This window comes from Lactuca saligna, chromosome 3 (genome assembly GCF_052625555.1).
Source record: "Lactuca saligna cultivar CGN05327 chromosome 3, ASM5262555v1, whole genome shotgun sequence".
Lineage (NCBI taxonomy): Eukaryota > Viridiplantae > Streptophyta > Magnoliopsida > Asterales > Asteraceae > Lactuca > Lactuca saligna.
Window position 1 is genome coordinate 172,924,155 of NC_136419.1, and position 25,492 is coordinate 172,949,646.

Here is a 25,492-nt window from a genome sequence, read left to right on the forward strand (position 1 = left end):
AGATGTGGCTGATCCGAGACCTTGTATGGGTTACGCTGGGCGTACCTTCGTACGCGGGGCGTAACTCTCATCGGTTTATGTGCCTCAAACTTCTAAATTTCATAACTTTCGCATACGATCTTTGTTTTTGACGTTTTTTTATATCCACACGTAGGTGAGAATATACTCTAAAACTTCCATTTACACTTCGTCGGCAAATTTAGACTTTATTTTTAATTATATATTTTTAACAGACCGAGACTTGAAAAGTCCGTTAAAAATCCATAACTTCTTCATCCGACGTCTGTTTTTGTCAGACTTTTTACCGTTGCATTACTATTGTCGAGATCTTTGATTATCATTTAGATTGGGTTGGCCACAAATCACTCGATCGCTGTTTCGAGTTTTTAGTTGTCTACTACTATCCCGACAGTTAGAAAAATCATATCTTCTTCATACGATGTCAGATTTGGACGTTCTTCTTATGCGCGTTCACGGTTTAGTATAATATATGACTTTAGTTTAGATACCTAAGGCTAAAAAGTACTTTATTGAAATTCACTTTTTACACTTAATAGTGTTTTACCGGTTTTGTCGCAGATCTTTGATTGGTCATAACTCCTTCATTATAACTCGGATTTGAGTGTTCTTTATATTTCTGTAAACCTTGTCATGATATCAATTATTTTATGTAACCTAACTGAGACTTTTGAACATTTAGTTTTTGATGATATTTCTATTATATCAAAATAGATTACACTTCTTGACTTTTAGGTCATTACATTGATTCGAAATATCGGGTTGTCACATCTTCCAATTCCCATCGCTTTCCATACATCCCGAACACTCCTACTATGCTAGACCCAAAACTTGCAATTATGCTCACAAAATTCGAAAGTACCCAAAATAGTCATAAAATAACAAAAAGGAAAAGGGAAATCTCCAGAAAAATCCTAAAATTTTAGTCCAATTTATGAAAAAGTCTCAAACTAAATTTTATTTACAGAAAAGCACAGAATACCGGTTAAAACTTCGAGAAAACCCTTTTCGGCCAGTTTTGTAGATTTTACCGGTATTCTGTCCTTTTTCGTTAGTTTGCTCAAAATTTTGAGACTTTTCCAAAAATTACGTAATAACAAAAATATTGGGACTTTTTTTTGAAAATTACCATGAAACTAATGAATATTATTATTATCAAATCATTTATAAACATAAAAAATATTTTTATTATAAAAAAATGATGTACATTTGTTGCTAATTTCTAGGAATAAATTGGTGGTTTAAGCACTCTATTGCTTCCTAACCACTCAAACTCTCTACGTTCTTTCTATGCAATGTTGTGAGTATGATGATGAGATGAACATAGTTAGCATTCATCTAATGTTGGTTTTCCTCTTATGTTGTTTAAACTAACTGGAAACCAACATTTATACCTTACATGTTAACAACGATCGGTTAACACACATCTATAAAATGTGAAAAGTGAACCGTGAATGATAATTTATATGGAAACAAGTGAAGGGTTATTATCTATTTAAATTGTCATTCAAAGTTTACTTTTCACTCTCGATAGATCTGTGTAATTTTATGGTTGTTACCGGGTAATGTTTGGAGGTTAGGTGATAGATAGGTTAAAGAACATAATGAAAGATCTATATATTCGTGTGATGATATTTTCTAATAACACGTGATCATATAGCATCATGCGTAATAGCATGTAGACACTTATTGATTATGTACTAATAAATATTATCAACTCTTGTATTGGTCACGCCTAACAGAGTACTTCTCACTATAACACCCACAACGATATATACGAAGAACATAGAGACTTTGAAGCGGTCAACAAACAATAGAGAAATACATAGTCGGCCATTATATTCCTAGAAATTAGCAAAAAAATGTATTTCCATTGTTTATAATAAAAAAAATATGTTTATAAATGATTTTTTAATAATAATATCCATTGATTCCATAGTAATTTTCAAAAAAGTCTCCATATTTTGGTTATCAGGTAATTTTCAGAAAAGTCCTAATATTTTGAGCAAACTAACGAAAAAGGACAAAATACCGGATAAATCTATGAAACCGGTCAAAAAGGGTTTTTTTCGAAGTTTTAGCCATTATTATGTGCTTTTCTGCAAACAAAAATTAGTTTGGGATTTTTTCATAAATTAGACTAAAATTTTAGGACTTTTCTGGAGATTTCCCAAAGGAAAATATGCATGGAAATCATCTAAATTATTAATGAAATATGCTAAAATAAACTATAAAAGAAGTAAATAAAATAAACTATCAAATCACCACAAGCTTAAACCTTACTTGTCCTCAAGTAAAACAAAACTAAAATGAACTTGGGATGAACTATCCTAAGGGAAATAAAAAGAATGGATAGAACCATAGAACATGATCACCGTTAGTCAACATGGTCAAAATTAATCTTGCTATCATCTCATGACTTTTTCATCCGATGACAATGGAACCATAAACCACAGCCAGGACGACTCCTCTAGGTGAGTAAGGAGCGATGGTAAGTCGCAACCTCAATGGAACATGCATACAATGAAGAACATCTGTAGTAGGAGAAAGCAGATGGATGAGCTCTTGTGGAGCTCTTGTTTAAGTGTACACTCTTATCTCGAAAGTTGTGTGATCTCACATCTACTGGCTACTCTCATGCGTAACTGGGTTTAATCGCTCGGGCACCATTATAAGAATCAGTTCACTTAGTGTTGGCCCAAACCTCCCGTAGTATCCAACTCAACAGTCTCCCTAACATCACCAATTTGCGAAAAACAACTCGATCTATATACAATAAAACATACCTAAATAAATGAATATCAAATGTCGGGTGACCAAAATGTAGGAAAATTTGTTCAATAATCGAACCGGTCACCAATCTAAGACAACTGTAGCTGGAAATTTGCTTGCCATTCTCTCTCTCTCTCTCTCTCTCTCTCTCTCTCTCTCTTTCTTACTCAACATTTGGTTCCTAGAAGTATGTAAGTGGAACCGAAAGGGTAATAGTAATAATCCGAATGGTCTATGTTATGAAAATGACCATGTGTGGAGCATAAAGATGTAAGCTCCGTTTCAAACTTGTGATTTTTCAAAAATAATGAAAATGTACAAATGTGGACAAAAAGACTCTCTAAAATCCTAAGAAAATCGCAAAAGAGATATGGTGATGTAAAGATACCGAATATAGATTCTACTTGGGGACAAGAACCAGTGCCTCATCCTAATGGTTTTAACATGATCAAGTGGAATCCTCTCGGCGGTATTGACTACAAGGCTAAAAACATCCATTGCTATAGTATATCCTACAGTTGTTAGTATTGCATGCATAATTCTTCATGAAACTACATGGTCATGATCAATTAACCCTTTAAGCTTCCAGTATCTGATCCTAAGTATGAAGTCCCAAGCTGCAGCTAGTGGTCCTGGTTCGATGGGTGATATAGCAACAAGATCCTGGACCAATAATGATATAATGACTGTGAACCTGTTCCATGGCATCCAAAGGGGTGAGAATAAATAGACAACAAAAATGCATGAAAGGTAATGCCCTAAGCTAAATTCCATGCAAAATTTAAAAGGTGAAAAAGAAGAAAATAAAATCTTTTTGGAGTTTTATAGAATAAAAAAAATTAATGCAAATTAGCTTAGAAACTAATATGTTATGTAACCTAATTAAAAAATGCATGAAAAGTATAGAAACTATAATTAAAAAATGCATGAAAAAGTAAAAGGAAATACCCCACCCAAGCTTAAGAACAAGCATTGTCCTCAATGCTTAAGGTAAGGGAAGAAATGACATAAATCGGAGGATCGGGTGGCGGAAAATGCATGTGGCGATAGTGGTAATCCCACATATCCTGGACCTAATGTGAAGTGGATGGGAAGGGTTGCTCCAATCGACTAACGTGTGTTGCCACATCTTGGATGGCTTGGGTGTTCGGTTGCGTTTGAGTGTTAATACGCTGAATTGTGGAGAACATTGTGGCAAACTGGTCAAAAAAAGTAGGGGGAAATATGATGGGACTTCGTGTCCCCCCTGTTGGTGTGGCTGATCAAAGTGTTGTGGAGGGGCTTGGAAGTGGTCATGCTGAAACATCAGCTGTTGCACCGAAGGCTAGTCAAAATGGTCCTCTGCCTCGGGGATCTCGTTGTCCTCATCGTTATCTTCTTCATCTTGTTCCTCTGCATTTTCACCCTCATCATTGCCAATTTCTAGGAAGATACCTGCTTGGGTCAACTGATCTGGAGGAAGCCAAGTATCAAGGTTGTCTGTGTCGAATGAAGAACCGATCAAACTTGGAAGGATGTAAATCAGGGTTTTGTTAGAGTCTAACCAACTGTACATGTGGGTTTCCTGATCGAGCAACATCTCCATCCTAATGAGAGCGTCATAGTCTAGTAGGAAGTTCAGTGGGTTGTCGACAGGTATGTACTCGGGAGCAGGGAAGTCTTGGTCGACGGCTCGACTTATGATCATGATAAGTCCCCTGATGAAGATTTCCCCCGTAGTGCACTGAAGTATGGATTCACATTTGTCTAAAAAGAAGGCTGAAAAACTGAGGTAGAGTCTACACCTCATGCTTCTGTGGAAAATAGCACACATTTGTTGATTTGACCGGGCTCGAGGCCCCTGAAGATGCTTGTCGTGAGAACTCAGTGAGTAATTCGCCAACATGGGTGAATGATGTGCTTGGCTCGCTGTCGGCTTGGGTTGAAGGCTGTGAGACCAGAAATTTGCATCCAAAAGTGTGCATCCGGGTTACACAGAAAATCTTGGTACTCTTGACGTTGGGGCTGATGTAGTATGGATTGTCTATACCCATGATGGAATCAAGCTCTACGTATGTGAGTCTATGGTACTCCCCTTTCAAATGGAATGTGAGGACCTTTGCTGCATCATCTCGTGCATATGTGATAAGAAATTTCATTGTGGGTTCCTCATAAGTTCTATCACAAAGTTAAAGAAAACCACGCCAACCTAATGTTAGGAACAAATTGTTTACACCATCATGCACCCCAAGCTTCCGCATGGACTTTCTATGGTAGAATCTCGTTGGCCAGATTGTATGACCCCGTAGGTTGGAGTGATAAGTTTTGATTTTAGCATTGGTAAGGGAAGGATCACTTCCCTCTTCTCATCCCTTTTTTCGTTTACCCGCCGCTTTGCGTGATGTACCGGTGACATTCTTTTGCGGGATAAGATCAATCGATGATCCATGGGTGCGTACCCAAGCTGCGGTTTTGCCCATTCTCAAGACCTACAATATCAAAAACAATTTCACCAAAGTAATCCCTCACCTCACAACTCTCAAAGCAATGCAACTATTTTTAAACCAAACAGAAAAATCCAAATAAATAATGGCACCAAACTTTTGACAATTCAAAATGGTTTCAACAACACCATCGGTTTATTTGACAATTCTAACAAAAATTTGACAGCATTTCTAGACAAAATGAGCAAATCCCAACCAAAGTTTAAGCAATTTTTTAACAAATTCTCAAGTAAATCAACCAATTTCACCTAATCTCAAACAAAATTTCCAAACAAACCAGGTATAACTAACAATCCTAGGCGACTTTCAAAGTGTAATTCGATGCAATTATCGTATTAGAACAATGCAAAGTAATAAAAACCAAGGAAATAAGATACCCAATTCAATCGTTTTTATCTCAAAAATTTAACTTGAACCCGGAATCCGCTGCCGTGCACCCCAAGTTTAGTGGTTGTTCGTGGGTGCCAAAATGCAAGAAGTGTTCACTAAAACAATATTTTCAACTTGATTTTTGTGAAAAATCAGGCGGTGGCTCCAAAAATTCTAGCAAATTTTTGGTGAGATTTTGAGGTTTTGTGTGGTTGGATGTAAAGAGCTTAGAAAAAGAAACACTTTGGTAGTGTCGGAATTGCGAGAGGTGGTCGGAGTTGGTCGGAAAATGGCGAGATGGTGGTGGTGGCGCCCCTAATTTCAGCAACGGATTGGAGGAAATTTTGGGTGGGGTTTGTAGAGAATGGAAAATGGTGAAGAATGGCAGTGGTCTCACCGGATTCCGAGTGGTAGAACTTTGGGAAATCAAATTTTAGTGAAAAGTCGGTTTATGTGTGTTCTTGAGAGTTTGAGAGAAAATGGCGAGGGTTTGATGGAATAAAATGAGGAAGATGAGTTGCTGGAGGTTTTCTTCCGTATTCAACTGTGGTCAACACCCGGTCAACGTTGGTCAACTCATTAAACTACCTGGTCAGCGAAAGTCAAATTCTGGTCAACAAAATAAGGATTGGTCGTCAGGCAATACGCGGGTCGCGCAGGGGAGAATGCGGGTCGTGCAACCTATGTAGTTAGGAGTCATCTTTGTGTCGCAAGTTGGAGCCTGGCCACGCACATCAGTCGTGTACCCGTGCGTGGGTCGCACAGGGGGTAACTCTCGGTTCGTGATTTTTCTCCGTTTTCTTCCGTTTCTTCACTAGTTTTTTGCTTTGGAAGGCCCCAAACACCTAGAAATTCTTGAATGCTTCAAAAATAACTACAAAAGACACATCAGACCATCTTCAAAACTTCTTTATTCGAACGTACAAACATGAAAGAATAAAGCTTTCCAAAAATACCCTTCTTTAACGTCTTCGGCGAGACGTCCTTCTAGCTTGATTCAACATGTCGGGACATCCAAATGGATGATTTCAAGAGCAGTTGCTTTAAAACCTTCATAAAATGGCTTCAATCGATGCTCATTGACTTTGAAAATTTGTCCCGTTTCTTCACTTTAGATTTCCACCGCCCCATGGTCGAAAGTCTTTATCACAACAAAAGGCCCTATTCATCTTGACCTTAACTTGCTCGGAAATAACTTCAAGCGTGAATGGTAAAGTAAGACCCTATATCCCAGTTCAAAATGTTTCCGGGTGATGGAGTCATGGAAAAGCTTCCTTTTTTCCTTGTAAATTATTGAGTTTTCATAAGAGTCATTTTTCAATTCTTCTAACTCTTGAAGTTGAAGCTTCCTATGTTTTCCCGCCTCATCAATATTGAAATTGCATTGTTTGAACGCCCAAAGTGCACGGTGCTCTAATTCGATGGGAAGATGACATGGCTATCCAAAAACCAACCTAAATGGAGACATGCCTATCAGGGTTTTGTCAGCAGTCTGGTAGGCCCATAAGGCATCATCAAGCCTTAAACTCCAATCCTTTCTTGCCGAATTCACTGTTTTATCAAAAATACTATTCACTTCACGATTTGAAACCTCCGCTTGACTGTTTGTTTGAGGGTGGTAGGCTGTAGAGATGCAATGAGTCACATTGTACTATCTCATTAAAGCCTCCATCATCTTGTTAGAGAAATGCGTCCCTCGATCACTAATCAAATCCCTAGGCACAGCAAACCTCACAAAAATATTAAACTTCAAAAACTCGATAACCATTTTGGCATTATCGAATCTTATGGCTTTGGCCTCAACCCATTTTGAGACATAGTCAACTGTGAGTAAGATGTAAACGTTGCCAAACGAGACGGGGAATGGGCCCATAAAATCAATTCCCCATACGTCAAAAACTTCACAAACAAGGATGAGATTTTGTGGCATTTGATTTTTTTGTGAAATGTTCCCCGTCCTTTGGCACCGTTCACAACTTTTACAAAACAAATAACAATCGCATGACATGGTTGGCCAAAATAGTCCACATTCAAGGACCTTTCTCAAGGCCTGGCTAAGTCCAAAGTGTCCCCCACAAGCAAATTCAAGACATAAATTGTAAAATGGATTGATGCTTTTGTTAGGGTACACATCGCCTAATGATTTGATTGGAATAATGTTTCCACAAATAAGGTTCATCCCACACATAATATTTTGCATCGCTTTTCAATTTGTATTTTTGAGCATGTGTGAATGCATTGGGATACCTTTTTATGACCAAAAAGTTAACGATACCGGCATACCAAGGAATAGATTGAGTAAGGGAAAATAGATGCTCATCCGGAAACTCATCCTGCAATAGGAGAGGTGTTTCTTTTGAGGTGATCCAGCTTAGATGGTCCGCAACAAGGTTTTCGCATCCGCTCTTATCCCGAATTTCCAAATCAAATTCTTGCAATAACAAGATCCACCGGATGAGTCTTGGCTTTGCATCCTTGTTCGTCATCAAGTACTTGAGGGCCGCATGATCCGAATACACAATAACTTTGGTACCAAGTAGGTATTGTCTAAACTTCTCCAAAGGAAACAATATGGCCAATAGCTACTTCTATGTGGTTGAGTACTTGCTTTGAGCATTGTCTAGTGTCCTTGATGCATAATTGATCACATGGGAGGCTCTTTTATTATTTTGACCAAAAACGGCGCCAATAGCATAATTGTTTGCATCACTCATGATCTCGAAGGGTAGATCCCAATTTGGTGCTTGTATGATGGGGGCGGATGTAAGCAATTTATTGAGCTTGTCGAAACCTTCTTTGCATGCCTCATTAAAGTCGAAATCAACCTCCTTTTGCAAGAGTTGGCACATTGGTCTTGTTATCATTGAAAAGTCCTTGAGGAATCGTCTGTAGAAACCTACATGGCCCAAAAAAGAACGAACTTCCTGAAAACAAGTCAGGTAAGGTAAGCTTTGAATAACATCAATTTTTTCCTTATCTACCTCAAATCCTTTTTTAGACACATTGTGACCCAAAATGAGATCTTGAATCACCATGAAATGACATTTGTCAAAATTTAAATCCAAATTTGTTTCAATGCATCTTTTCAAAATTTTGGTTAGATTAGTCAAACATTCTTGAAAAGAGTTGCCATATACCGTAAAATCATCCATAAAAACTTCAGTTATATTCTTAACATATTCTGAAAAGATACTAACCGTACAACGTTGGAAAGTGTCGGGGTGTTACACAATCCAAATGGCATTCTTCGGTATGTGAAAGTGCCAAATGGACATGTAAAGGTTGTTTTTTGTTGGTCTTCCAGTGCCACTGGAATTTGGTGAAAACCGAAATACCCGTCTAGACAACAATAATGAGATTTCCCAGCCAACCTTTCTAACATTTGGTCAATGAAAGGTAATGGAAAATAATCTTTTCTTGTGCTTGCATTGAGTTTGCGGTAGTCAATACATACTCTCCACCCGTTTTGCACATGGGTGGGGACCATCATACCTTTGTTGTTCTCGATCACCGTGATTCCCCTCTTCTTCGGTACCACTTGCACTGGACTCACCCACTTGCTATCCGAGATTGGATAGATCATTCCCGCATCAAGAAGCTTCAATATCTCTTTTTTCATAATCTTCATCATTGGTGGGTTCAGTCTTCTTTGTGCGTCCCAGCTTGGCTTGCATTCATCCTCCATCAAAATCTTGTACATGCAAGTGGAGGGGCTCAATCCTTTAATATCTGCTATTATCCAGCCCATGGCTTTCTTATGTTCCTTCAACACCTCGAGAAGTTGCTATTCTTCAAATTCGGTTAGATGGGTCGATATGATAACCGGAAGTGACTCATTTTTGCCCAAGTAAGCGTATTTCAAATGTTGAGGTAAGACCCTTTATTCTAATTATAGTGGTTGAACAAGGGTTGGATGCAATTTTATATGAGTTAGGGGTAATTCAATTTGTTTGACACCTGATCTTGTGGATTTCTTCATCTCCATTTTATTTACCAACTTCTCAACTTCCGGATCCAAATAATAAAGCTTTAATTGCTCGGCTAGCTTCCCACAATCGAATCCTTTGCTTAAGATCATTTCCAACATATCATCGTTAGATAACTCAAACAGTTCTTGGGTTATTGGCTAACAACATCAACAAAGTACAAAGATGAAACATCACTAGGATATCTCATGGCATCATAAATATTAAAACTTATTGTTTCATCATCAAACTCCATTGTCAAACTTCTCGCATACACATCGATCTTCGTCCTAGTCGTCTTCAAAAATGGTCTCCCAAGTAAGATTAGAGCCGATTTGGATGACACTTGCTCATCTAGATCAATCACATAAAAATCCATTGGAAAGACCAATTGATTCACTTGCAGCAAAACAACTTCTAGAACACCTCTAGGAAAGACACTTGATTTATCCGCAAGAGAAATTATGACATCGGTTTCGCTTAAAGGCCCCACATTCAATGATTCATACACTGAATAAGGCATGACATTGATAGAATCACCAAGGTCAAGCATGAAAGAACTAAAAGTGACATCTCCAATCTTGCAAGGAACCATAAACATTCCGGGGTCTTTGCATTTGGGTGGAAGTTTCCTTTGTGAAACCACATATGCGTTTTCATTCATCGAAATTTTCTCGTTTCACTTCAACTTACTCTTGTTGGTACAAATTTCTTTCAAAAACTTTTCATATCTAGGGGCTTGCTTGATTGCATCAATTAGTGGGATGTTTACTTCCACCTTTCGAAAGGTGTCCAAAATCTCTTTCTCCTTTATGTTCTTTTTCAAAGTTGCAAGTTGGGAGGGGAATGGCGGTTGAGTGGCTATGGGTGTTTCGAGGGGAATAGTCTTCTTTGGAACTCCAACTTGTGCATCGCTCTTGACTATAGGTTCTTCAATGGGAATGACTTCTATTTCTTCCTCTTCTTCCATTGGCTTCTTCTTTGAACTACTTTCTCCGACTTGTTTTCCATTTCTCAAGGTCACCACATTGATATTTGGGTTCTTTTCGGTTTGAGAAGGCAATTTCCAACAGGACTCCAACTTGCTTATGGATGTAAATATATCTCCCATGTGTGCTTCAAGGTTGGAGATACTAGTTCTTGTCTCTTTATGGAATTGTTGGGTACTAGTGGCTAAGGATTTGATAATGTCTTCAAGAGACATTCTGGAGCTACTTGGTTGGGATTGAGGAGGTTGTTGATGATGATGTGGAGGGTGCGGTTTGGGTTGATAATGTGGTTGTGGATGTTGGTAATGAGGTTGTGGTGGTGGATAGGAAGGTCTAACTAATGCATTTTGAGGCAATGATCTTGGGTTGTAGCTCATGTTGGGATTTGGCTTTCAACTTGAATTATATGAATTTTGGTAACCAGATGGCTTGTTGTGGTAGTTTTGGAACTCTCCCATGACATTTACAAGTTCCACATCTTTTTGAAGAATAGGACACATATCTGTAGGGATGTCCCATTGTTGCACAACATTCCACAAACCATCACTTGTGGAGTTTGTCCCATGGATAGCTTTTGGAGAACGGATGTTAGATCTTTGATTTGAGACTTTAGGTTTGATGTTCCCACTTCATTAACTTTTTGTTGAGTTTCTCTCTTCATATCTTGGTGCAGGCCAAAATGTTGTGATTTTGCGGCTATGGTGTTGAAGAGTTGTCTTGTTTTTCGTGGAGTTTTGCTAAAGACATCTCCACCACTTGATGCATCAACTAGTCTTCTCTCCATTAGCAACAATCCCTCATAGAAGTGTTGAATGAGGAGTTTTTTTTTCAGAATTTGGTGTTATGGGCAACTATAACACAAGTTGTTGAACCTCTCCCAATAATCATGAAAAGTCGCATTTTGACATTGGCGGATTCCACAAATCTCATTTCTAAGACTTGAGACTCTTGAAGCGGGATAGAACTTGTCAAGAAAAGCTCTTGCCATGTCGGTCCATGAGTTGATTGACCTCAATGGAAGATAGAATAACTAATCCTTTGCTTTATCGACCAATGAAAAGGGGAATGTCGTTAGCTTGATTTGATAATCAGTTGACCCTTGTGGCTTCATACTAGTGCAAATAATGTGTAACATCTTCAAATGGTTATGAGGGTCTTCATTCTCCAATCCATGAAAAGTTGGAAGGTGATGGACTAAACTAGACTTCAATTCCGAACCTCCTTCTAAAACCAGATGATTGATATCGTTTGGAGTTTGTGTAACATCGGCTTCCATCATTTGCCTCAACGTTCTTTCAGGAACTTCTCCTCCACCACCATTGCAATTGGTTCTATAATGGGTGAATTTTGTTGTAGAGGTGGTGTTTCGGGAATTTCTTGGCGAGGGACGGGACTAGAATCGGGTTCCATGTCACTTGATGAAGCGGGTTCAACCTCCAGATCCCAGTGAGGATTATAAGTTTGACCACGTTCTATTCTTTTTTCCTTCTCCAAACGCCTTGCTTCTTTTTCAATTTCCGGATTATAAATCAAAGCACCTGTACGTTGAGATATGGGCATAGAGAAACACATTGATTAAAAATAAACCAATCCATGACAATGACGCCACAAATTTGGTGATTGTCAAGGCCAACAAAGTTATTAACCCTAAATATTACACACTAAAATAGTTTATAATGATAAAGGGATCGAATCCACGGAGATTGGTTTAATTTTATAACTCTATGAAAAAGCTCTTTGTAAAAATACTTGTAAAATGACAATAAATTAAAAATGGGGGGGGGGGGGGGGGGGTTGGTCTTTTGAAATACTTGAAATAAACTAGAATTAAACTAAGATTTAAATATACAATTTCAACAAAAAAGTAGAGTTTGATGTAAAATCAATGAGGGAAGGATGGTTGACTTAAGGTTTCCTCACATTGACTTTTGATGAACATATCATTAGAATCACATGGTGCAATACTTATTTTAAATCCTTAATTTGGCTATAGTAATCCAAGGAGCTTGAGATTACCTAGACTTTTCTTAGTTGTTAAAATGGTTAGAGAAGCTCATAACAATTTCCTTAGTCAAAGTCACACTCTCCATTAAGAATGTGATTAGTGAAAATCAACCAACATTAAGAACTAAAAAGTCACCAAATCCAAGAGGAGTCAAATACTTTCACTAGCATGTTGGAGAAAATGTTTTTATGATTGTATGAAGCAAAAAAAAAACACAAAAATCATTTGTTGCTTGCTAACTTGAGGATCCTTTACTTAATCAAGAAATTAGCCAACTAATCACCACAAACACATTTAAACTCATGAATAAAAACATATAAGTAGTGATAAGATGTTAAAACACAAAACATTCTCATAAAGATTCAAACACAAGATCATGGAATCTTCAACATTCAACAAATAGTCAAAGGATTTCACCAAAGTCAACCAAGATTTGTTTAGCCAAGCATGACTAAACTCAAGAAAACAAAGTTAGAGAAGATTGTACCAAATATTTAACAAGAATCAAGAGGTGAAAAGATGATGTTCTTGAGGTGTTCTTGGCCTTCAAAATTCTCCAAAACTCCAGATAGAATGCTAAAAAAAATCGGATGTCCAAGAGTGTGGAAAAGTGGCACACCAGCCTTCCCCACATAGCTCAAAAGAAGAATTTCTAGAATTTCCCCTGCAAGGGGTTGCGCGGCCCGCGTGCTGTTGCGCCGGTAGTCCCTGGATATAATATCTTTGAGGTTTGGGCCTCTATAGCTTAGTCCGATTGGCCCAGTTCGAGTCCAATAAGCTCCTAGCCCATTTTTCTTCAAGTTTTCTTCATTTTAATCCCAATTTGTCTTCTCCAAATCCTCCAAAGCTCGTGAACTCGCCCGATTAATAATCTACACACGCTTGAATATTCTCCCGCATCTTGCAAATTTAAAGTTTATTTCTACCAAGCTTTTAATTAATCATCATGCCCATAATCCTTGTTATGTACCAATTCCCATCACTTTCCATACGTCCCGAACACTCCCGCTCTGCTAGACCCGAAAACCTGCAATTATGCTCACAAAATCGAAAGTACCTGAAATAGTCATAAAATAACAAAAATGAAAATATGCATGGAAATCATCTAAATTATTAATGAAATATGCTAGAATAAACTATAAAAAGAAGTAAATAAAATAAACTATCACGTTTCTTGTCCAGTGGAGCTAAAGATGCACCGCCTTCATCCTTGCTATTAACGATTCAGAAGAGTTGTTCAAAATCTCTTTGCACGATGGGTCTTCATCTTATCTCTACCGTCCTATTTATTCAATTATTAAGTTGTTGGCTATCGTCCTATCCCCCCTGTCGATGGTGGTTCTCTCCCACCCATCCTATTTACTGGTCGGTTGTTCTTTGAGGTGCATATAACACTACTAGTCTTCTTCACCCCATTTGCGATTTGGTTTTCTTTTGTGTCAAGAAGCAAAAAAAAAAAAAAATGAAGATTGGATGACATTTCAGGAATACACAAATTTTTGTAATCACCCATTTGTGATCTTATTCTCATTTTTCATCAAGAATTAGGCAAAATTGAAGATTGGGGAGCATTTCATCTTTTCAAGCGATGTTTTACGATTTTTTATACACAAATGTTATAAACAACTAGGTGGATTTTACCATTTTATCTATTGTTTGCAAAAACTTAGTCAATCTGGAGCATCATTATCGAATAGATTTCCCAGTTCACATAAATAGAGAATCATGGAAGGTTTTCAATCACAAAATTATTGTCTCAATCTTTTATCACTGTTTCAAACAAAAGGGTTTGGGGTTCATCTTGCTCGTTTCTTTGAAAACTTCTAAAAAAACTAGTCTATTTTCTACTATTTGGAGGAAGAACGAGAAACGGGAAGAGGTTGGTGATGGAGAACCTTTGAATTCCGATTTTCAGAGGAAGAACAGATATGGAAGACAATGCAAAAGCAATAAAACTCACTGATAGTTTTTCGGGTGGAAAAAATGGATGGGAAGGTATGTTAGGAATTTGGAGTTATAAAAAAGCTAGTTAGCTATGTTTCGATAGTTAAATTTAAAACACAAGAGATTGGTAAATATTTTTGGAGTTATCAACATACCTATCTATCGTAGGTAACGAAGTTGGTATAAACATGTATTGTGATCAATTTGAATGGTCCATTAGCATAAACTAAATCCAACATATGCTTACACTACCAAGTGATGTTTTTGTCACATATCTCGATAAATGAGATTTGCATTTATAACAAAACTTATGGCCAAATGACGTTCAAAATCTTATCCACCAAGACAATTCCATAAATACATTTCATCCAAACCTTTTGGATTTAATTTAATCAATGTTGAACCATTGTTAATACACTAGTTCCGTCGATTTCAGAACTTTCTTTTAAAATAGAATACACATTTCCACAAAATAAAATACTTTACATTTAAATAAGTCAAAACCATCTCATCAAACTTAATATAAATAATTTCAATCATAAAATCATATAATAAACATTAAACACAATGAGATCACTCTTGACCCTATGTATCATTTAAGACTATTAGGTATAGGCTTGTTGAGGTGGTGTTATAACACCTTATAACATAAAGTGGGGGTGATATTCATGGTGTTATAACATCATTAAGAGGAGAGAGATAGAGAGAGGTAACTTATGCAACCAATCAATGCTCTTGTTTCATCCGGTCATGAAGACAACAAGAAACAACACAACGAATTACAACGAGAAGGGGCCACGGGGGGGGGGGGGGGGGGGGGGGGGTTCATCTTGTTATGATGCCGTTGAGGCCCCTCCACGTCAACCATAACGACGTTTCTTGTACCCCATACCGTATGCTTTAATCGATCCACAATAAGGAAAGAAAGCTGATATTAGTTCTGATGGTCATTGTAGTTTTTGGTGGCTGAGGTGGTTTGAAAAGGTGGGTTTGTGGAGGGGGTGGGGGTGAGGTTTGGGAAAGAAGAAATATAAATGAGATATATCATGTGATAATGCTTAAAAGAGGTGAGTTTGTGGAAGGGGTGGGGTGAGGTTTGGGAAAGAAGAGGAGAGTAGGTAATGCTTATTTTATTTTATAAAACTATAAAATAATAATAATAATAATAATAATAATAATAATAATAATAATAATATATTTAGTATTCTCCAATAAGAGATTTATGAATTTAATTTTTTTTTTTTTACCATTCTCGAGTTAATTTTTTTATGAGAGTTAATTATTTTGACCATTCTTTTTTAAATAAATGTTTTAATTTTACCTTCCACTATTTAATGTTTCATTTTAAACAGCTAGCCAAATTTAGTTAAACAACTATTCAAAGTTAGCCAACAAAGTTATAAGATAGATGCAATTAAATAGGATTACTTTTAAACAACCACCCCAACCCTAATCTAATGCAAACATAGCCTAAACTTCTGTATCGCATGAGACTAGGTTATTGACTTATTGCAAATCCTAAGATATTTGTAGTCAAACTTTCTGATAGAGACCAATTTCAGGTGCCTCGCAAAATTGTCCAGCAAATATTCGCTCAACTTTTCTCATATATCAACGTAGGGCTGTTTAACAGGTGTTTAATTTGGTCACATTTATTTTAAATATCTTCCCTTCATATTTTCTTCGTTTCCTATCTTTACTATTGTTTTGTAATTATCTTCCTTCCCTCTATAGTATTCTTTCGTCCCCGAAATTTTTTAACTTCAACAATCTGGAATATCTAAAAGCCGGTTTAGACAAGTTGGACTCATGGTGTTCGCAAGCAACAAAAGAGGTAACCATAACTTTTTATAGAAATTGCGATAGTTTTGGATATATTTACTATATCTTTTGAAAATATTAGGGATGGAATTATCATAAATGCTTTTAGATGCATTTTAAGTTCTAAGTTGGTAATAGAGTAAATTACATGAACGATCATTTAACTTTAAAGTTGTTTTCCTGAAATGATTTTTACAAAGTTTTTTTTCCTTAAAATGGTCCCTACCGGGCAAATATTGCACATAAATGATCCTTTTTGTGGATGTCCCTTAGATTAATCCGTTAAGTTGAAAGAATTTTGGATAATGACTATTTTAGCCATTTTGTGAATTTGCTTAAGCATCATTTGTGAAATTTACAAAAAAACCATGATGTGTTATTATAAAAAAAAACATTATTATAGAAATAATAGTATGTTGCTATTTTATTTTAAAAATATAAGTATGTGGTTTTTAGTTAAATATAAAAATATATTTCGGTTTTGATTTTATAATATAAGCATAGTAAATTTTATATTGCTTTGATATAGAATTTTGATATTTAATTTAAAGAAAAATATTTAGTTTTATCAAATTTTGAATATAATCTTTATTAAGACATAAAAATTTCAAAGCAAAATAAAAACTCCTAAGCCGATCATTAATTTTCAAAACCAAAACCACCAACGGACTCCTAGGTCAACGATTAAGACAGATCCACGGTCGGAAACAAATAGATTTGACAAACTTTTTTTTTATTTTTTAGAAATATGAATGTATGCACAATCACTTCGGATGTGCACAACAGTTATATGAACTGTTAATTGTGCTCATTAGCAATCCATATAACTACTAATTGTGCATACATGTACATTCGAAAATTAATAAAAACATTGTCAAATCTTTTTTGAGCCTAAATATAGCTTAGACATATCATTTTGAGTAAATTGATGTTTTGGTTTTGAAAAATGATGTGTGGATTACAAGTTCACAAGTGCTCATGTTTTTTTTAATTCTCATAATAACTCATCCATATATATATATATATATATATATATATATATATATATATATATATATATATATATATATATATATATATATATATATATATAGGTTCAATTTGAGATCATAACTATTTTATGAGACATGGGGACGCAATCATAGACACCTATTTTGGAGATCAAAAAAATATTTCTAAAATGAAAATTAAATGAAATATTTTTAAAAATGTTATTTTCATAATTTAAAGTATAAAAAATTATAAAATAATAAAAATTACCCCTTTTGAATTATAAGAAAAATATTTTAATAGGATGTTAGAATATAAATATTGAAACAAAGTTGTTAAAATATTCAAATATTCTACTACAATATTATACTAGTAAATATTTAAACAACCTTAATAGAATATTAGAATATTTTAACAATTCTAGTAATCCTAGTAGAATATTAGAATATTAATAGTAGAATATTTTAAAATTTTAAAAATTCTATTAGAATATTTATAGTGTATATTATATTAGAATATTTTACATTAAAAAAATTGTAACTTGTTTTATTTTATTTTTTTACTTTTTTTTTGAGTAAATTAAATGAAGAAAATAATAATTAATTTTTTTTTCAGTTTTTTTCTTTCATTTTGAATATTATATTTTTTTTATCTTCAAGATGAATGGTTAAAACCACGTACTCATGTTTTATAAAATTAACACGGTCTCAAATAAAACTCTTTCTCTCTCTCTCTCTCTCTCTCTATATATATATATATATATATATATATATATATATATATATATATATATATATATATATATATATATATATATATATATATATATATATATTCTTTTGAGAGTTTAATGATTTATAGGAACTTGAAAACTCATAATAGGCTTTTCATTTTGTGAAACCAAAAAACCACAAATGTTAACGAAATATAACATCTAAAAGTGCTCGATGCTTAAAAAATAAGATTTAATGGATTTTTTTGGAATTTTGCATGTATGCACATTTAAATATGCATCAACGCATGCATATTTTTGGATTACGGCGCAAATATGATTATCCTTAGTTATATGAGTGCGGACGCATGCTTATCTGTAGTTATATGGACTATGGACACATGCTTATTCGTAGTTATAAATTCTCACAAATCTTTAAGTTATCACAATAACTCACGTCTCTTTATATATATATAAACTAAGTTATGACTTTTTCTACACAATATTTTTAAAAAGAAAAATAGTCTGCTATATGATTATGTTAGAAGTTTTTATACACAACATTTTTGAAAAACTTTGTTTTTCCATATATATTACGTCATATAATTTATGTAGATATGCACATACACTTACATATGAATATGAACATGCGTATTCACATATTCACAAATAGATAACTTACAACAAAAAAAAGAACACGAATCATAAATATATGCTGCCTTTAAGAAAATTGTTGCAATTATTGTCAAAATTTGTTTTTTTATATGTGCATATAATGTGTGTGATATGTACATATATATATATATATATATATATATATATATATATATATATATATATATATATATATATATATATATATATATATATATATATATATATATATATATATATATATATGTTTGCAAATGAAAAAAAAATTGTTGCCAAAAATTATTGAATCTTTAAACCGCTACATTAAGAGTATGTTAGTGTGATTTTTCTAAAATTGTTATGTAGTAAAAAAATCACTCATGGGGTTCCTCGCGTTTTTAAGTTCTGATCTTAAATCTATATATCTTTGCTCTTAAAACCACTCGTATATTGCAGTATTCTGGCTTAGCTTCAAAAAAGCTTGTGCATTGTAAAGAGGCTTCTGAGTTGTTGGTACGTATCTTTAACTTGTGGTTTATCCCACAAGTTTTTATTTTTATTTTATTTTATTTTATTTTATTTATTTTTTTGTCTTGTTTGCTCCTTCAACAATAAACAAAAAACTATCGTTTTTATTTCCATGTATATCCTTTTCAAGGAATCAATGCTTTATATATTTTTAGAACCTAAAACTCGCACCTTGTACTATCCTCCTGTTTTAATGAATCATTCCCATACATGTGTTTGAGTTATCGACTTAGAGTCTGCCAATCTATTTCAACTAATTCAACATTTTGTTGACTTTTAGGTAGTCTTATCCTTTCATTACTCGAAAACATTTATGGAAATCTCCAAACACATATGCCCTGTAAGTATCTATCTTTCTCTTTCACATCACCACATATGAAATGTGATCCAGAATTAAGAATATAAGCTTAGTGTGGGCTCTTCAAACTTCGTTGTAAATTCCTTATGTAACACCTCGAAAATAACAACAAATTTAATCTTTTCAAAACAACTCATTTACTAAAAAAAGTGTTTACAAAACTATTGTTTCCAATAATTTAAAATTAGAATCTCCCAATATCCAATCAGTCCTAAAACCAAGGATGTGTACGGTCACGTCTTTACTTTGCCACAATCATCTGCAACACCTGAAACAATAAACTGAAACTGTAAGCATGAAGCTTAGTGAATTCTCCCAAAATACCACTACACAAATAAATCACACGTACAAACACTCATGTCTTGACCAATCAGCCTTGGGCCGGAATACCAGACATGTCTACGATGGGCCCAATCATCCTCAGGGTGGAATACCCTCGTATCAAGAGCATGTTTAGTCCAATCAACCATCGGGTTTGAATACCAAAACATGTCGGGTCCAATCAACCATCTGGGTGGAATACCCCAGGCCCAGTCAATCTTCGGGTCTAGTCATCCATCGGGATGGAATACCTTAGGTTGGAATGCCTATATATATATATATATATATATATATATATATATATAACAGGTCCAATCATCCTCAAGATGGAATACCCTTGGGCCCAATCAACCATTGGGTTGGAATGCCCCCAGTCCGTTGGCTCATGCACATAGCAGTAAAGCCTCAACCATCAACAAATATGTGCACATATAACATATAAAAACATATAGTCAGTCAATAGACAATCGGACGGATCTACAGATCACTAAGCAGAACATCATCCTATCTACCAGGACATTTAACAAGAATCAAGAGGTGAAAAGTTAGAGAAGATTGTACCAAACATTTAACAAGAATCAAGAGGTGAAAAGATGATGTTCTTGAGGTGTTCTTGGCCTTCAAAATTCTCCAAAACTCCAGATAGAATGCTAAAAAAAATCGGACGTCCAAGAGTGTGGAAAAGTGGCACACCAGCCTTCCCCACATAGCTCAAAAGAAGAATTTCTAGAATTTCCCCTGCAAGGGGTTGCGCGGCCCGCGTGCTGTTGCGCCGGTAGTCCCTGGATATAATATCTTTGAGGTTTGGGCCTCTATAGCTTAGTCCGATTGGCCCAGTTCGAGTCCAATAAGCTCCTAGCCCATTTTTCTTCAAGTTTTCTTCATTTTAAGCCCAATTTGTCTTCTCCAAATCCTCCAAAGCTCGTGAACTCGCCCGATTAATAATCTACACACGCTTGAATATTCTCCCGCATCTTGCAAATTTAAAGTTTATTTCTACCAAGCTTTTAATTAATCATCATGCCCATAATCCTTGTTATGTACCAATTCCCATCACTTTCCATACGTCCCGAACACTCCCGCTCTGCTAGACCCGAAAACCTGCAATTATGCTCACAAAATCGAAAGTACCTGAAATAGTCATAAAATAACAAAAATGAAAATATGCATGGAAATCATCTAAATTATTAATGAAATATGCTAGAATAAACTATAAAAAGAAGTAAATAAAATAAACTATCACGTTTCTTGTCCAGTGGAGCTAAAGATGCACCGCCTTCATCCTTGCTATTAACGATTCAGAAGAGTTGTTCAAAATCTCTTTGCACGATGGGTCTTCATCTCATCTCTACCGTCCTATTTATTCAATTATTAAGTTGTTGGCTATCGTCCTATCCCCCCTGTCGATGGTGGTTCTCTCCCACCCATCCTATTTACTGGTCGGTTGTTCTTTGAGGTGCATATAACACTACTAGTCTTCTTCACCCCATTTGCGATTTGGTTTTCTTTTGTGTCAAGAAGCAAAAAAAAAATGAAGATTGGATGACATCTTTTATCACTGTTGTCTCAATCTTTTATCACTGTTTCAAACAAAAGGGTTTGGGGTTCATCTTGCTCGTTTCTTTGAAAACTTCTAAAAAAACTAGGAATCTTTCAAGCTCAATCATATGATTTGCATACATCACATGACTCAATCATATGATTCCAAGCTTTTGTCCAATTGAAAATTGGGGGATAGGAATCTTTCCTTACATAGAAATTTACGACACTATCATAAATAACATAACTAAGAATCACATCCACTTAATATTGCTTATAATAGAAACGCACAAGCATCAATTTTCACAAATAACATTGAATGGAGATATAAATAAGACAAATCAAAATTTATTTTATATATAAAAAGGTGCAAAAAAAACTTGTCCTTGCAATGCAAATTCAAATGAAAACTATGCTATTACATATTCCTATGCAATCTATCATAACTCTAAGCAGCAACTCCAAAAATCCAATCATTGAATCATGCGATCGAAATCCATTTCTTCGCGATCAAACTCAACTCACTTTTTTTCTTTAAGCTTCCTTTCTTTTCTTTGATCCTACAAAAAATCAAAATGCAATGTTATCAGATCATGTATTAAGAATCTAAAATAGAAAACTTAATAGAGTTAGAGAGTGGATTTTACCTGAAGTAGACTCATACATCTTGACTCTCCCATCTCTTAGATCTCTTAGGTAGTTAGGGCAGCTTCGTAACCAATGCCCCCTCTGTTGGTAGTAGAAACATATGGATTCTTCTGGAATGGTACATGTGATGGGTTTTATACAAACAATCCTATGTGTGCATGCAACCCTAGATTTGGATCTATGTTTTGCTATTAGATACACAACGATATGAACACAAGAATAAAACCCTAAAGAACAATGCTATTTTCAAAATTAATATACAAGGTTAGATTACATACCTTTTGTTGTTATATTGCAATAACAACTTAAATCTTCAAACCCTAAGTCTTGAAAGCAAGCACCACAAGTGAGGTGCCTGTAATGGCTCACAAACACCACAAGCAATTGGAGAAGCTATAGAGAGAGAAGGGAGGAGGTGGAAATCATCCTTGGGACTTCTTAGTAGCATGTACACGAATTCCCAAGGCCTAGGGGTCTTTATATAGGGTTTAGATTAGGGTTTCAGTCCTTATCCTTATCTAGTTACTTGCCCACCAAGCAACCACAAGATAAGCCTTGAAAACCCTTATCTCTTGGACCTTGGACGATTTTAAGGATATCCTTATCCTTGAATTCGTCCATCCTTAAACAAGGATAACCATTGCCCTATTTTGCAACTATCACATAATTACAATTCAGACCCTCTAGTTTAATTAATTACACTTGATCACAAAATTAATTCCTAATTAATTATTGACCAATATTAATTAAACAAATATGATTTATCCTTTAATATATTATTCTTATAACATATTAATAAATCATAATAACCTCTTTCTCTATTTATTTGTCCAGTCAAGTTGCTTTGGTGAAGGCAACCCAAAAGGACCATGCACAACCGGGTCAAGTACTTGCCTAATATAGTTGCAGCCTTAGACACTATTCCGACAGTCTCTCACTTGGATAAGTCTAGTAACTCTATGCACAAGTACAATCCGGTTTGCAATCGTAGCTCTCAAAGATGCTGTTAAATCTGATCTAATCAATCTTGTCCTTTAGATAAGGGATCGTACAGTCCTCTGTTAGATATCATGCTGACAATTTTATGGAATAATTAGTCTAGCATTTGGTTTCTCGATCTCCGATTTATTTGACATAGAACTTAATCGAACACATCAATTCAGTTTTGACCGGGCCCGACACATAAGTCAAATCAAATCATCGAGCGGCCGAGATATCGCTTTTTCCTTCTTAGGATAAAAGTAATAGATAAACTTTGACTTATATGCATTTACTTATTCATTAATCAACTATACACAACAATGCGTTTTATAACACCGAGTTACTGATGCGTTTTCACATTATCAATGTACAATCAATTAACAAATGACAAACCATATATCTAGGTTTTAAGACTATATGATATTATCGTCTTGAGATCACCTTTTATATCATATTTGATAAGGTGATTCCAGCAAGCGCGTGTTTGTTCCAATGCTCAAAACCAGTTCATAAGCACTCATGAACGTTGCAACAATCTTTTGCTATGTCTAATACCATTTAGACAATCTAAACACCAATTCATGACAATCTTCATTCATATCTACTTCCGACATATGAACGATTGTGGACAATTTGAATAATTCAATTATTCTTAATAAACTCAATTATTCTGGAAGTCAAAACATGCAAAGTGAAACAATAGTTAAACAATTAACATAAGACAGTAACATTACTCATAAATAAAACTCCTTTATTTAATCGTCAAATGTTAATTACATTTATCTATTACACGTTTCTACTACTATCTAATCTATGCTAATATCATCCTTGAGCTTAATACTCCTAGCATGCTGCAAGTGCTTAACCCTACTCAGTCCCATCCTAAGCGGATCTGCTGGGTTATCTTCTGATGATATCCTCTTCACTACGAGTTGTCCTTCTTCTACACGATGTCTGATGAAGTGATATTTTCTGTCGATATGTCGAGATCTACCATGATCCCTTGGTTCCTTGGTCAAGGCAACCGCTCCTTCATTATCACAGAAAATCTCTATGGGCTCCTTTATGGCAGGTACAACTCCAAGGTCACCGATGAAGTTCTTCAACCACATTGCCTCCTTTGATGCTTCGCTCGCTGCAATGTACTCTGATTCGCACGTTGAATCAACTATGGTTTACTGCTTGGAACTCTTCAAAGTTACTGCTCCTCCATTCAGGGTAAGACCCAGCCCGACTGCGAACGGTAGTTGTCCCTGTCGGTTTGAAAGCTGGCGTCACTATACCCTCGCACCTTCAAGTCATCACTCCCTCCGAGGACTAAAAAAACCATTCCTTCGTCCTCCGAAGGTACTTAATGATATTCCTCACCACAATCCAATGAGCTCTGCCAGGGTTCCCTTGATATCTACTAACCATGCTCAAAGCAAAGGCTACATCATGGCGAGTACAAGTCATAGCGTACATGATTGAGCCAACTGCAGAAGCGTATCGAACTCGGCTCATTTCAACTATCTCAGCTTTGGTACCCAGACTTTGATTCTTACTCAACCTGGTATTACTTTGTATTGGCAATTCTCCCTTCTTCGAGTTTTCCATACTAAAACGTTTTAGTACCTTCTCTAAGTAAGTGTTCTGACTAAGTCCTATTAGTCTCTTACTTCTTTCTCTTACTATCCTTATTCCCAAACTATAGGAAGCCTCTCCGAGGTCCTTCATAGCGAAGCACTTCCCAAGCCAGGACTTAACCTCCTGCAGAGTCGGGATGTCGTTTCCTATGAGTAATATGTCATCGACATATAGAATGAGGAAGCTTACTACACTCCCACTGGCTTTGACTATACACACGATTCATCTTCGCTTCGTACAAATCCAAACTCTTTGACTTTCTCATCGAAGCAAAGATTCCATCTGCGAGATGCTTGCTTTAGTCCATAAATGGACTTCTCAAGCTTACACACTCTATTCGGATGCTTCAGATCTACAAACCCCTCTGGCTGAGCCATGTAAACATCCTCAGCCAACTTCCCGTTAAGGAAAGCGGTCTTGACATCCATTTTCCAAATCTCATAATCATGAAATGCGGCTATAGCTAACATCATTCTAATAGATTATATCTTCGCAACTGGTGAGAAGGTCTCTTCATAGTCAACTCCGGGAGTTTGAATAAAGCGCTTTGTAACAAATCATGCCTTATACGTGTGTACTTTTCCATCCGCGTCAGTCTTCTTCTTGAAGATCCATTTGCACCCAACGGTCTTACGTCCGGGCACATTATCAACCAAATTCCAAACTTGGTTAACATACATGGATTGGATCTCGCTATCCATTTCCTCTTTCCATTTTGCAGACTCCAGGCCTACCATGGCTTCCTTATAGCTATTAGGTTCATCAAGGTTTATTAGTGTACTATCACTAA

At 35.6% G+C, this 25,492-nt stretch overlaps 1 protein-coding gene across 3 annotated transcripts in view; it reads left to right on the top strand.

Annotated features, from left to right (window-relative positions):
- The window catches only part of LOC145037485 (myosin-14-like), a 68,556-nt gene that overhangs the window by 15,957 nt on the left and 27,107 nt on the right, over positions 1–25,492 (top strand). For 2 of the 3 annotated variants that reach the window (XM_078986157.1, XM_078986160.1), the window contains exons 6-9: positions 16,108–16,178; positions 16,280–16,379; positions 19,158–19,214; positions 19,510–19,569. In XM_078986157.1, the coding sequence (XP_078842283.1) occupies positions 16,108–16,178; positions 16,280–16,379; positions 19,158–19,214; positions 19,510–19,569 (288 nt within the window). The remainder of the gene's footprint in view (positions 1–16,107; positions 16,179–16,279; positions 16,380–19,157; positions 19,215–19,509; positions 19,570–25,492) is intronic. The other variant, XM_078986159.1, reaches the window with a different exon arrangement.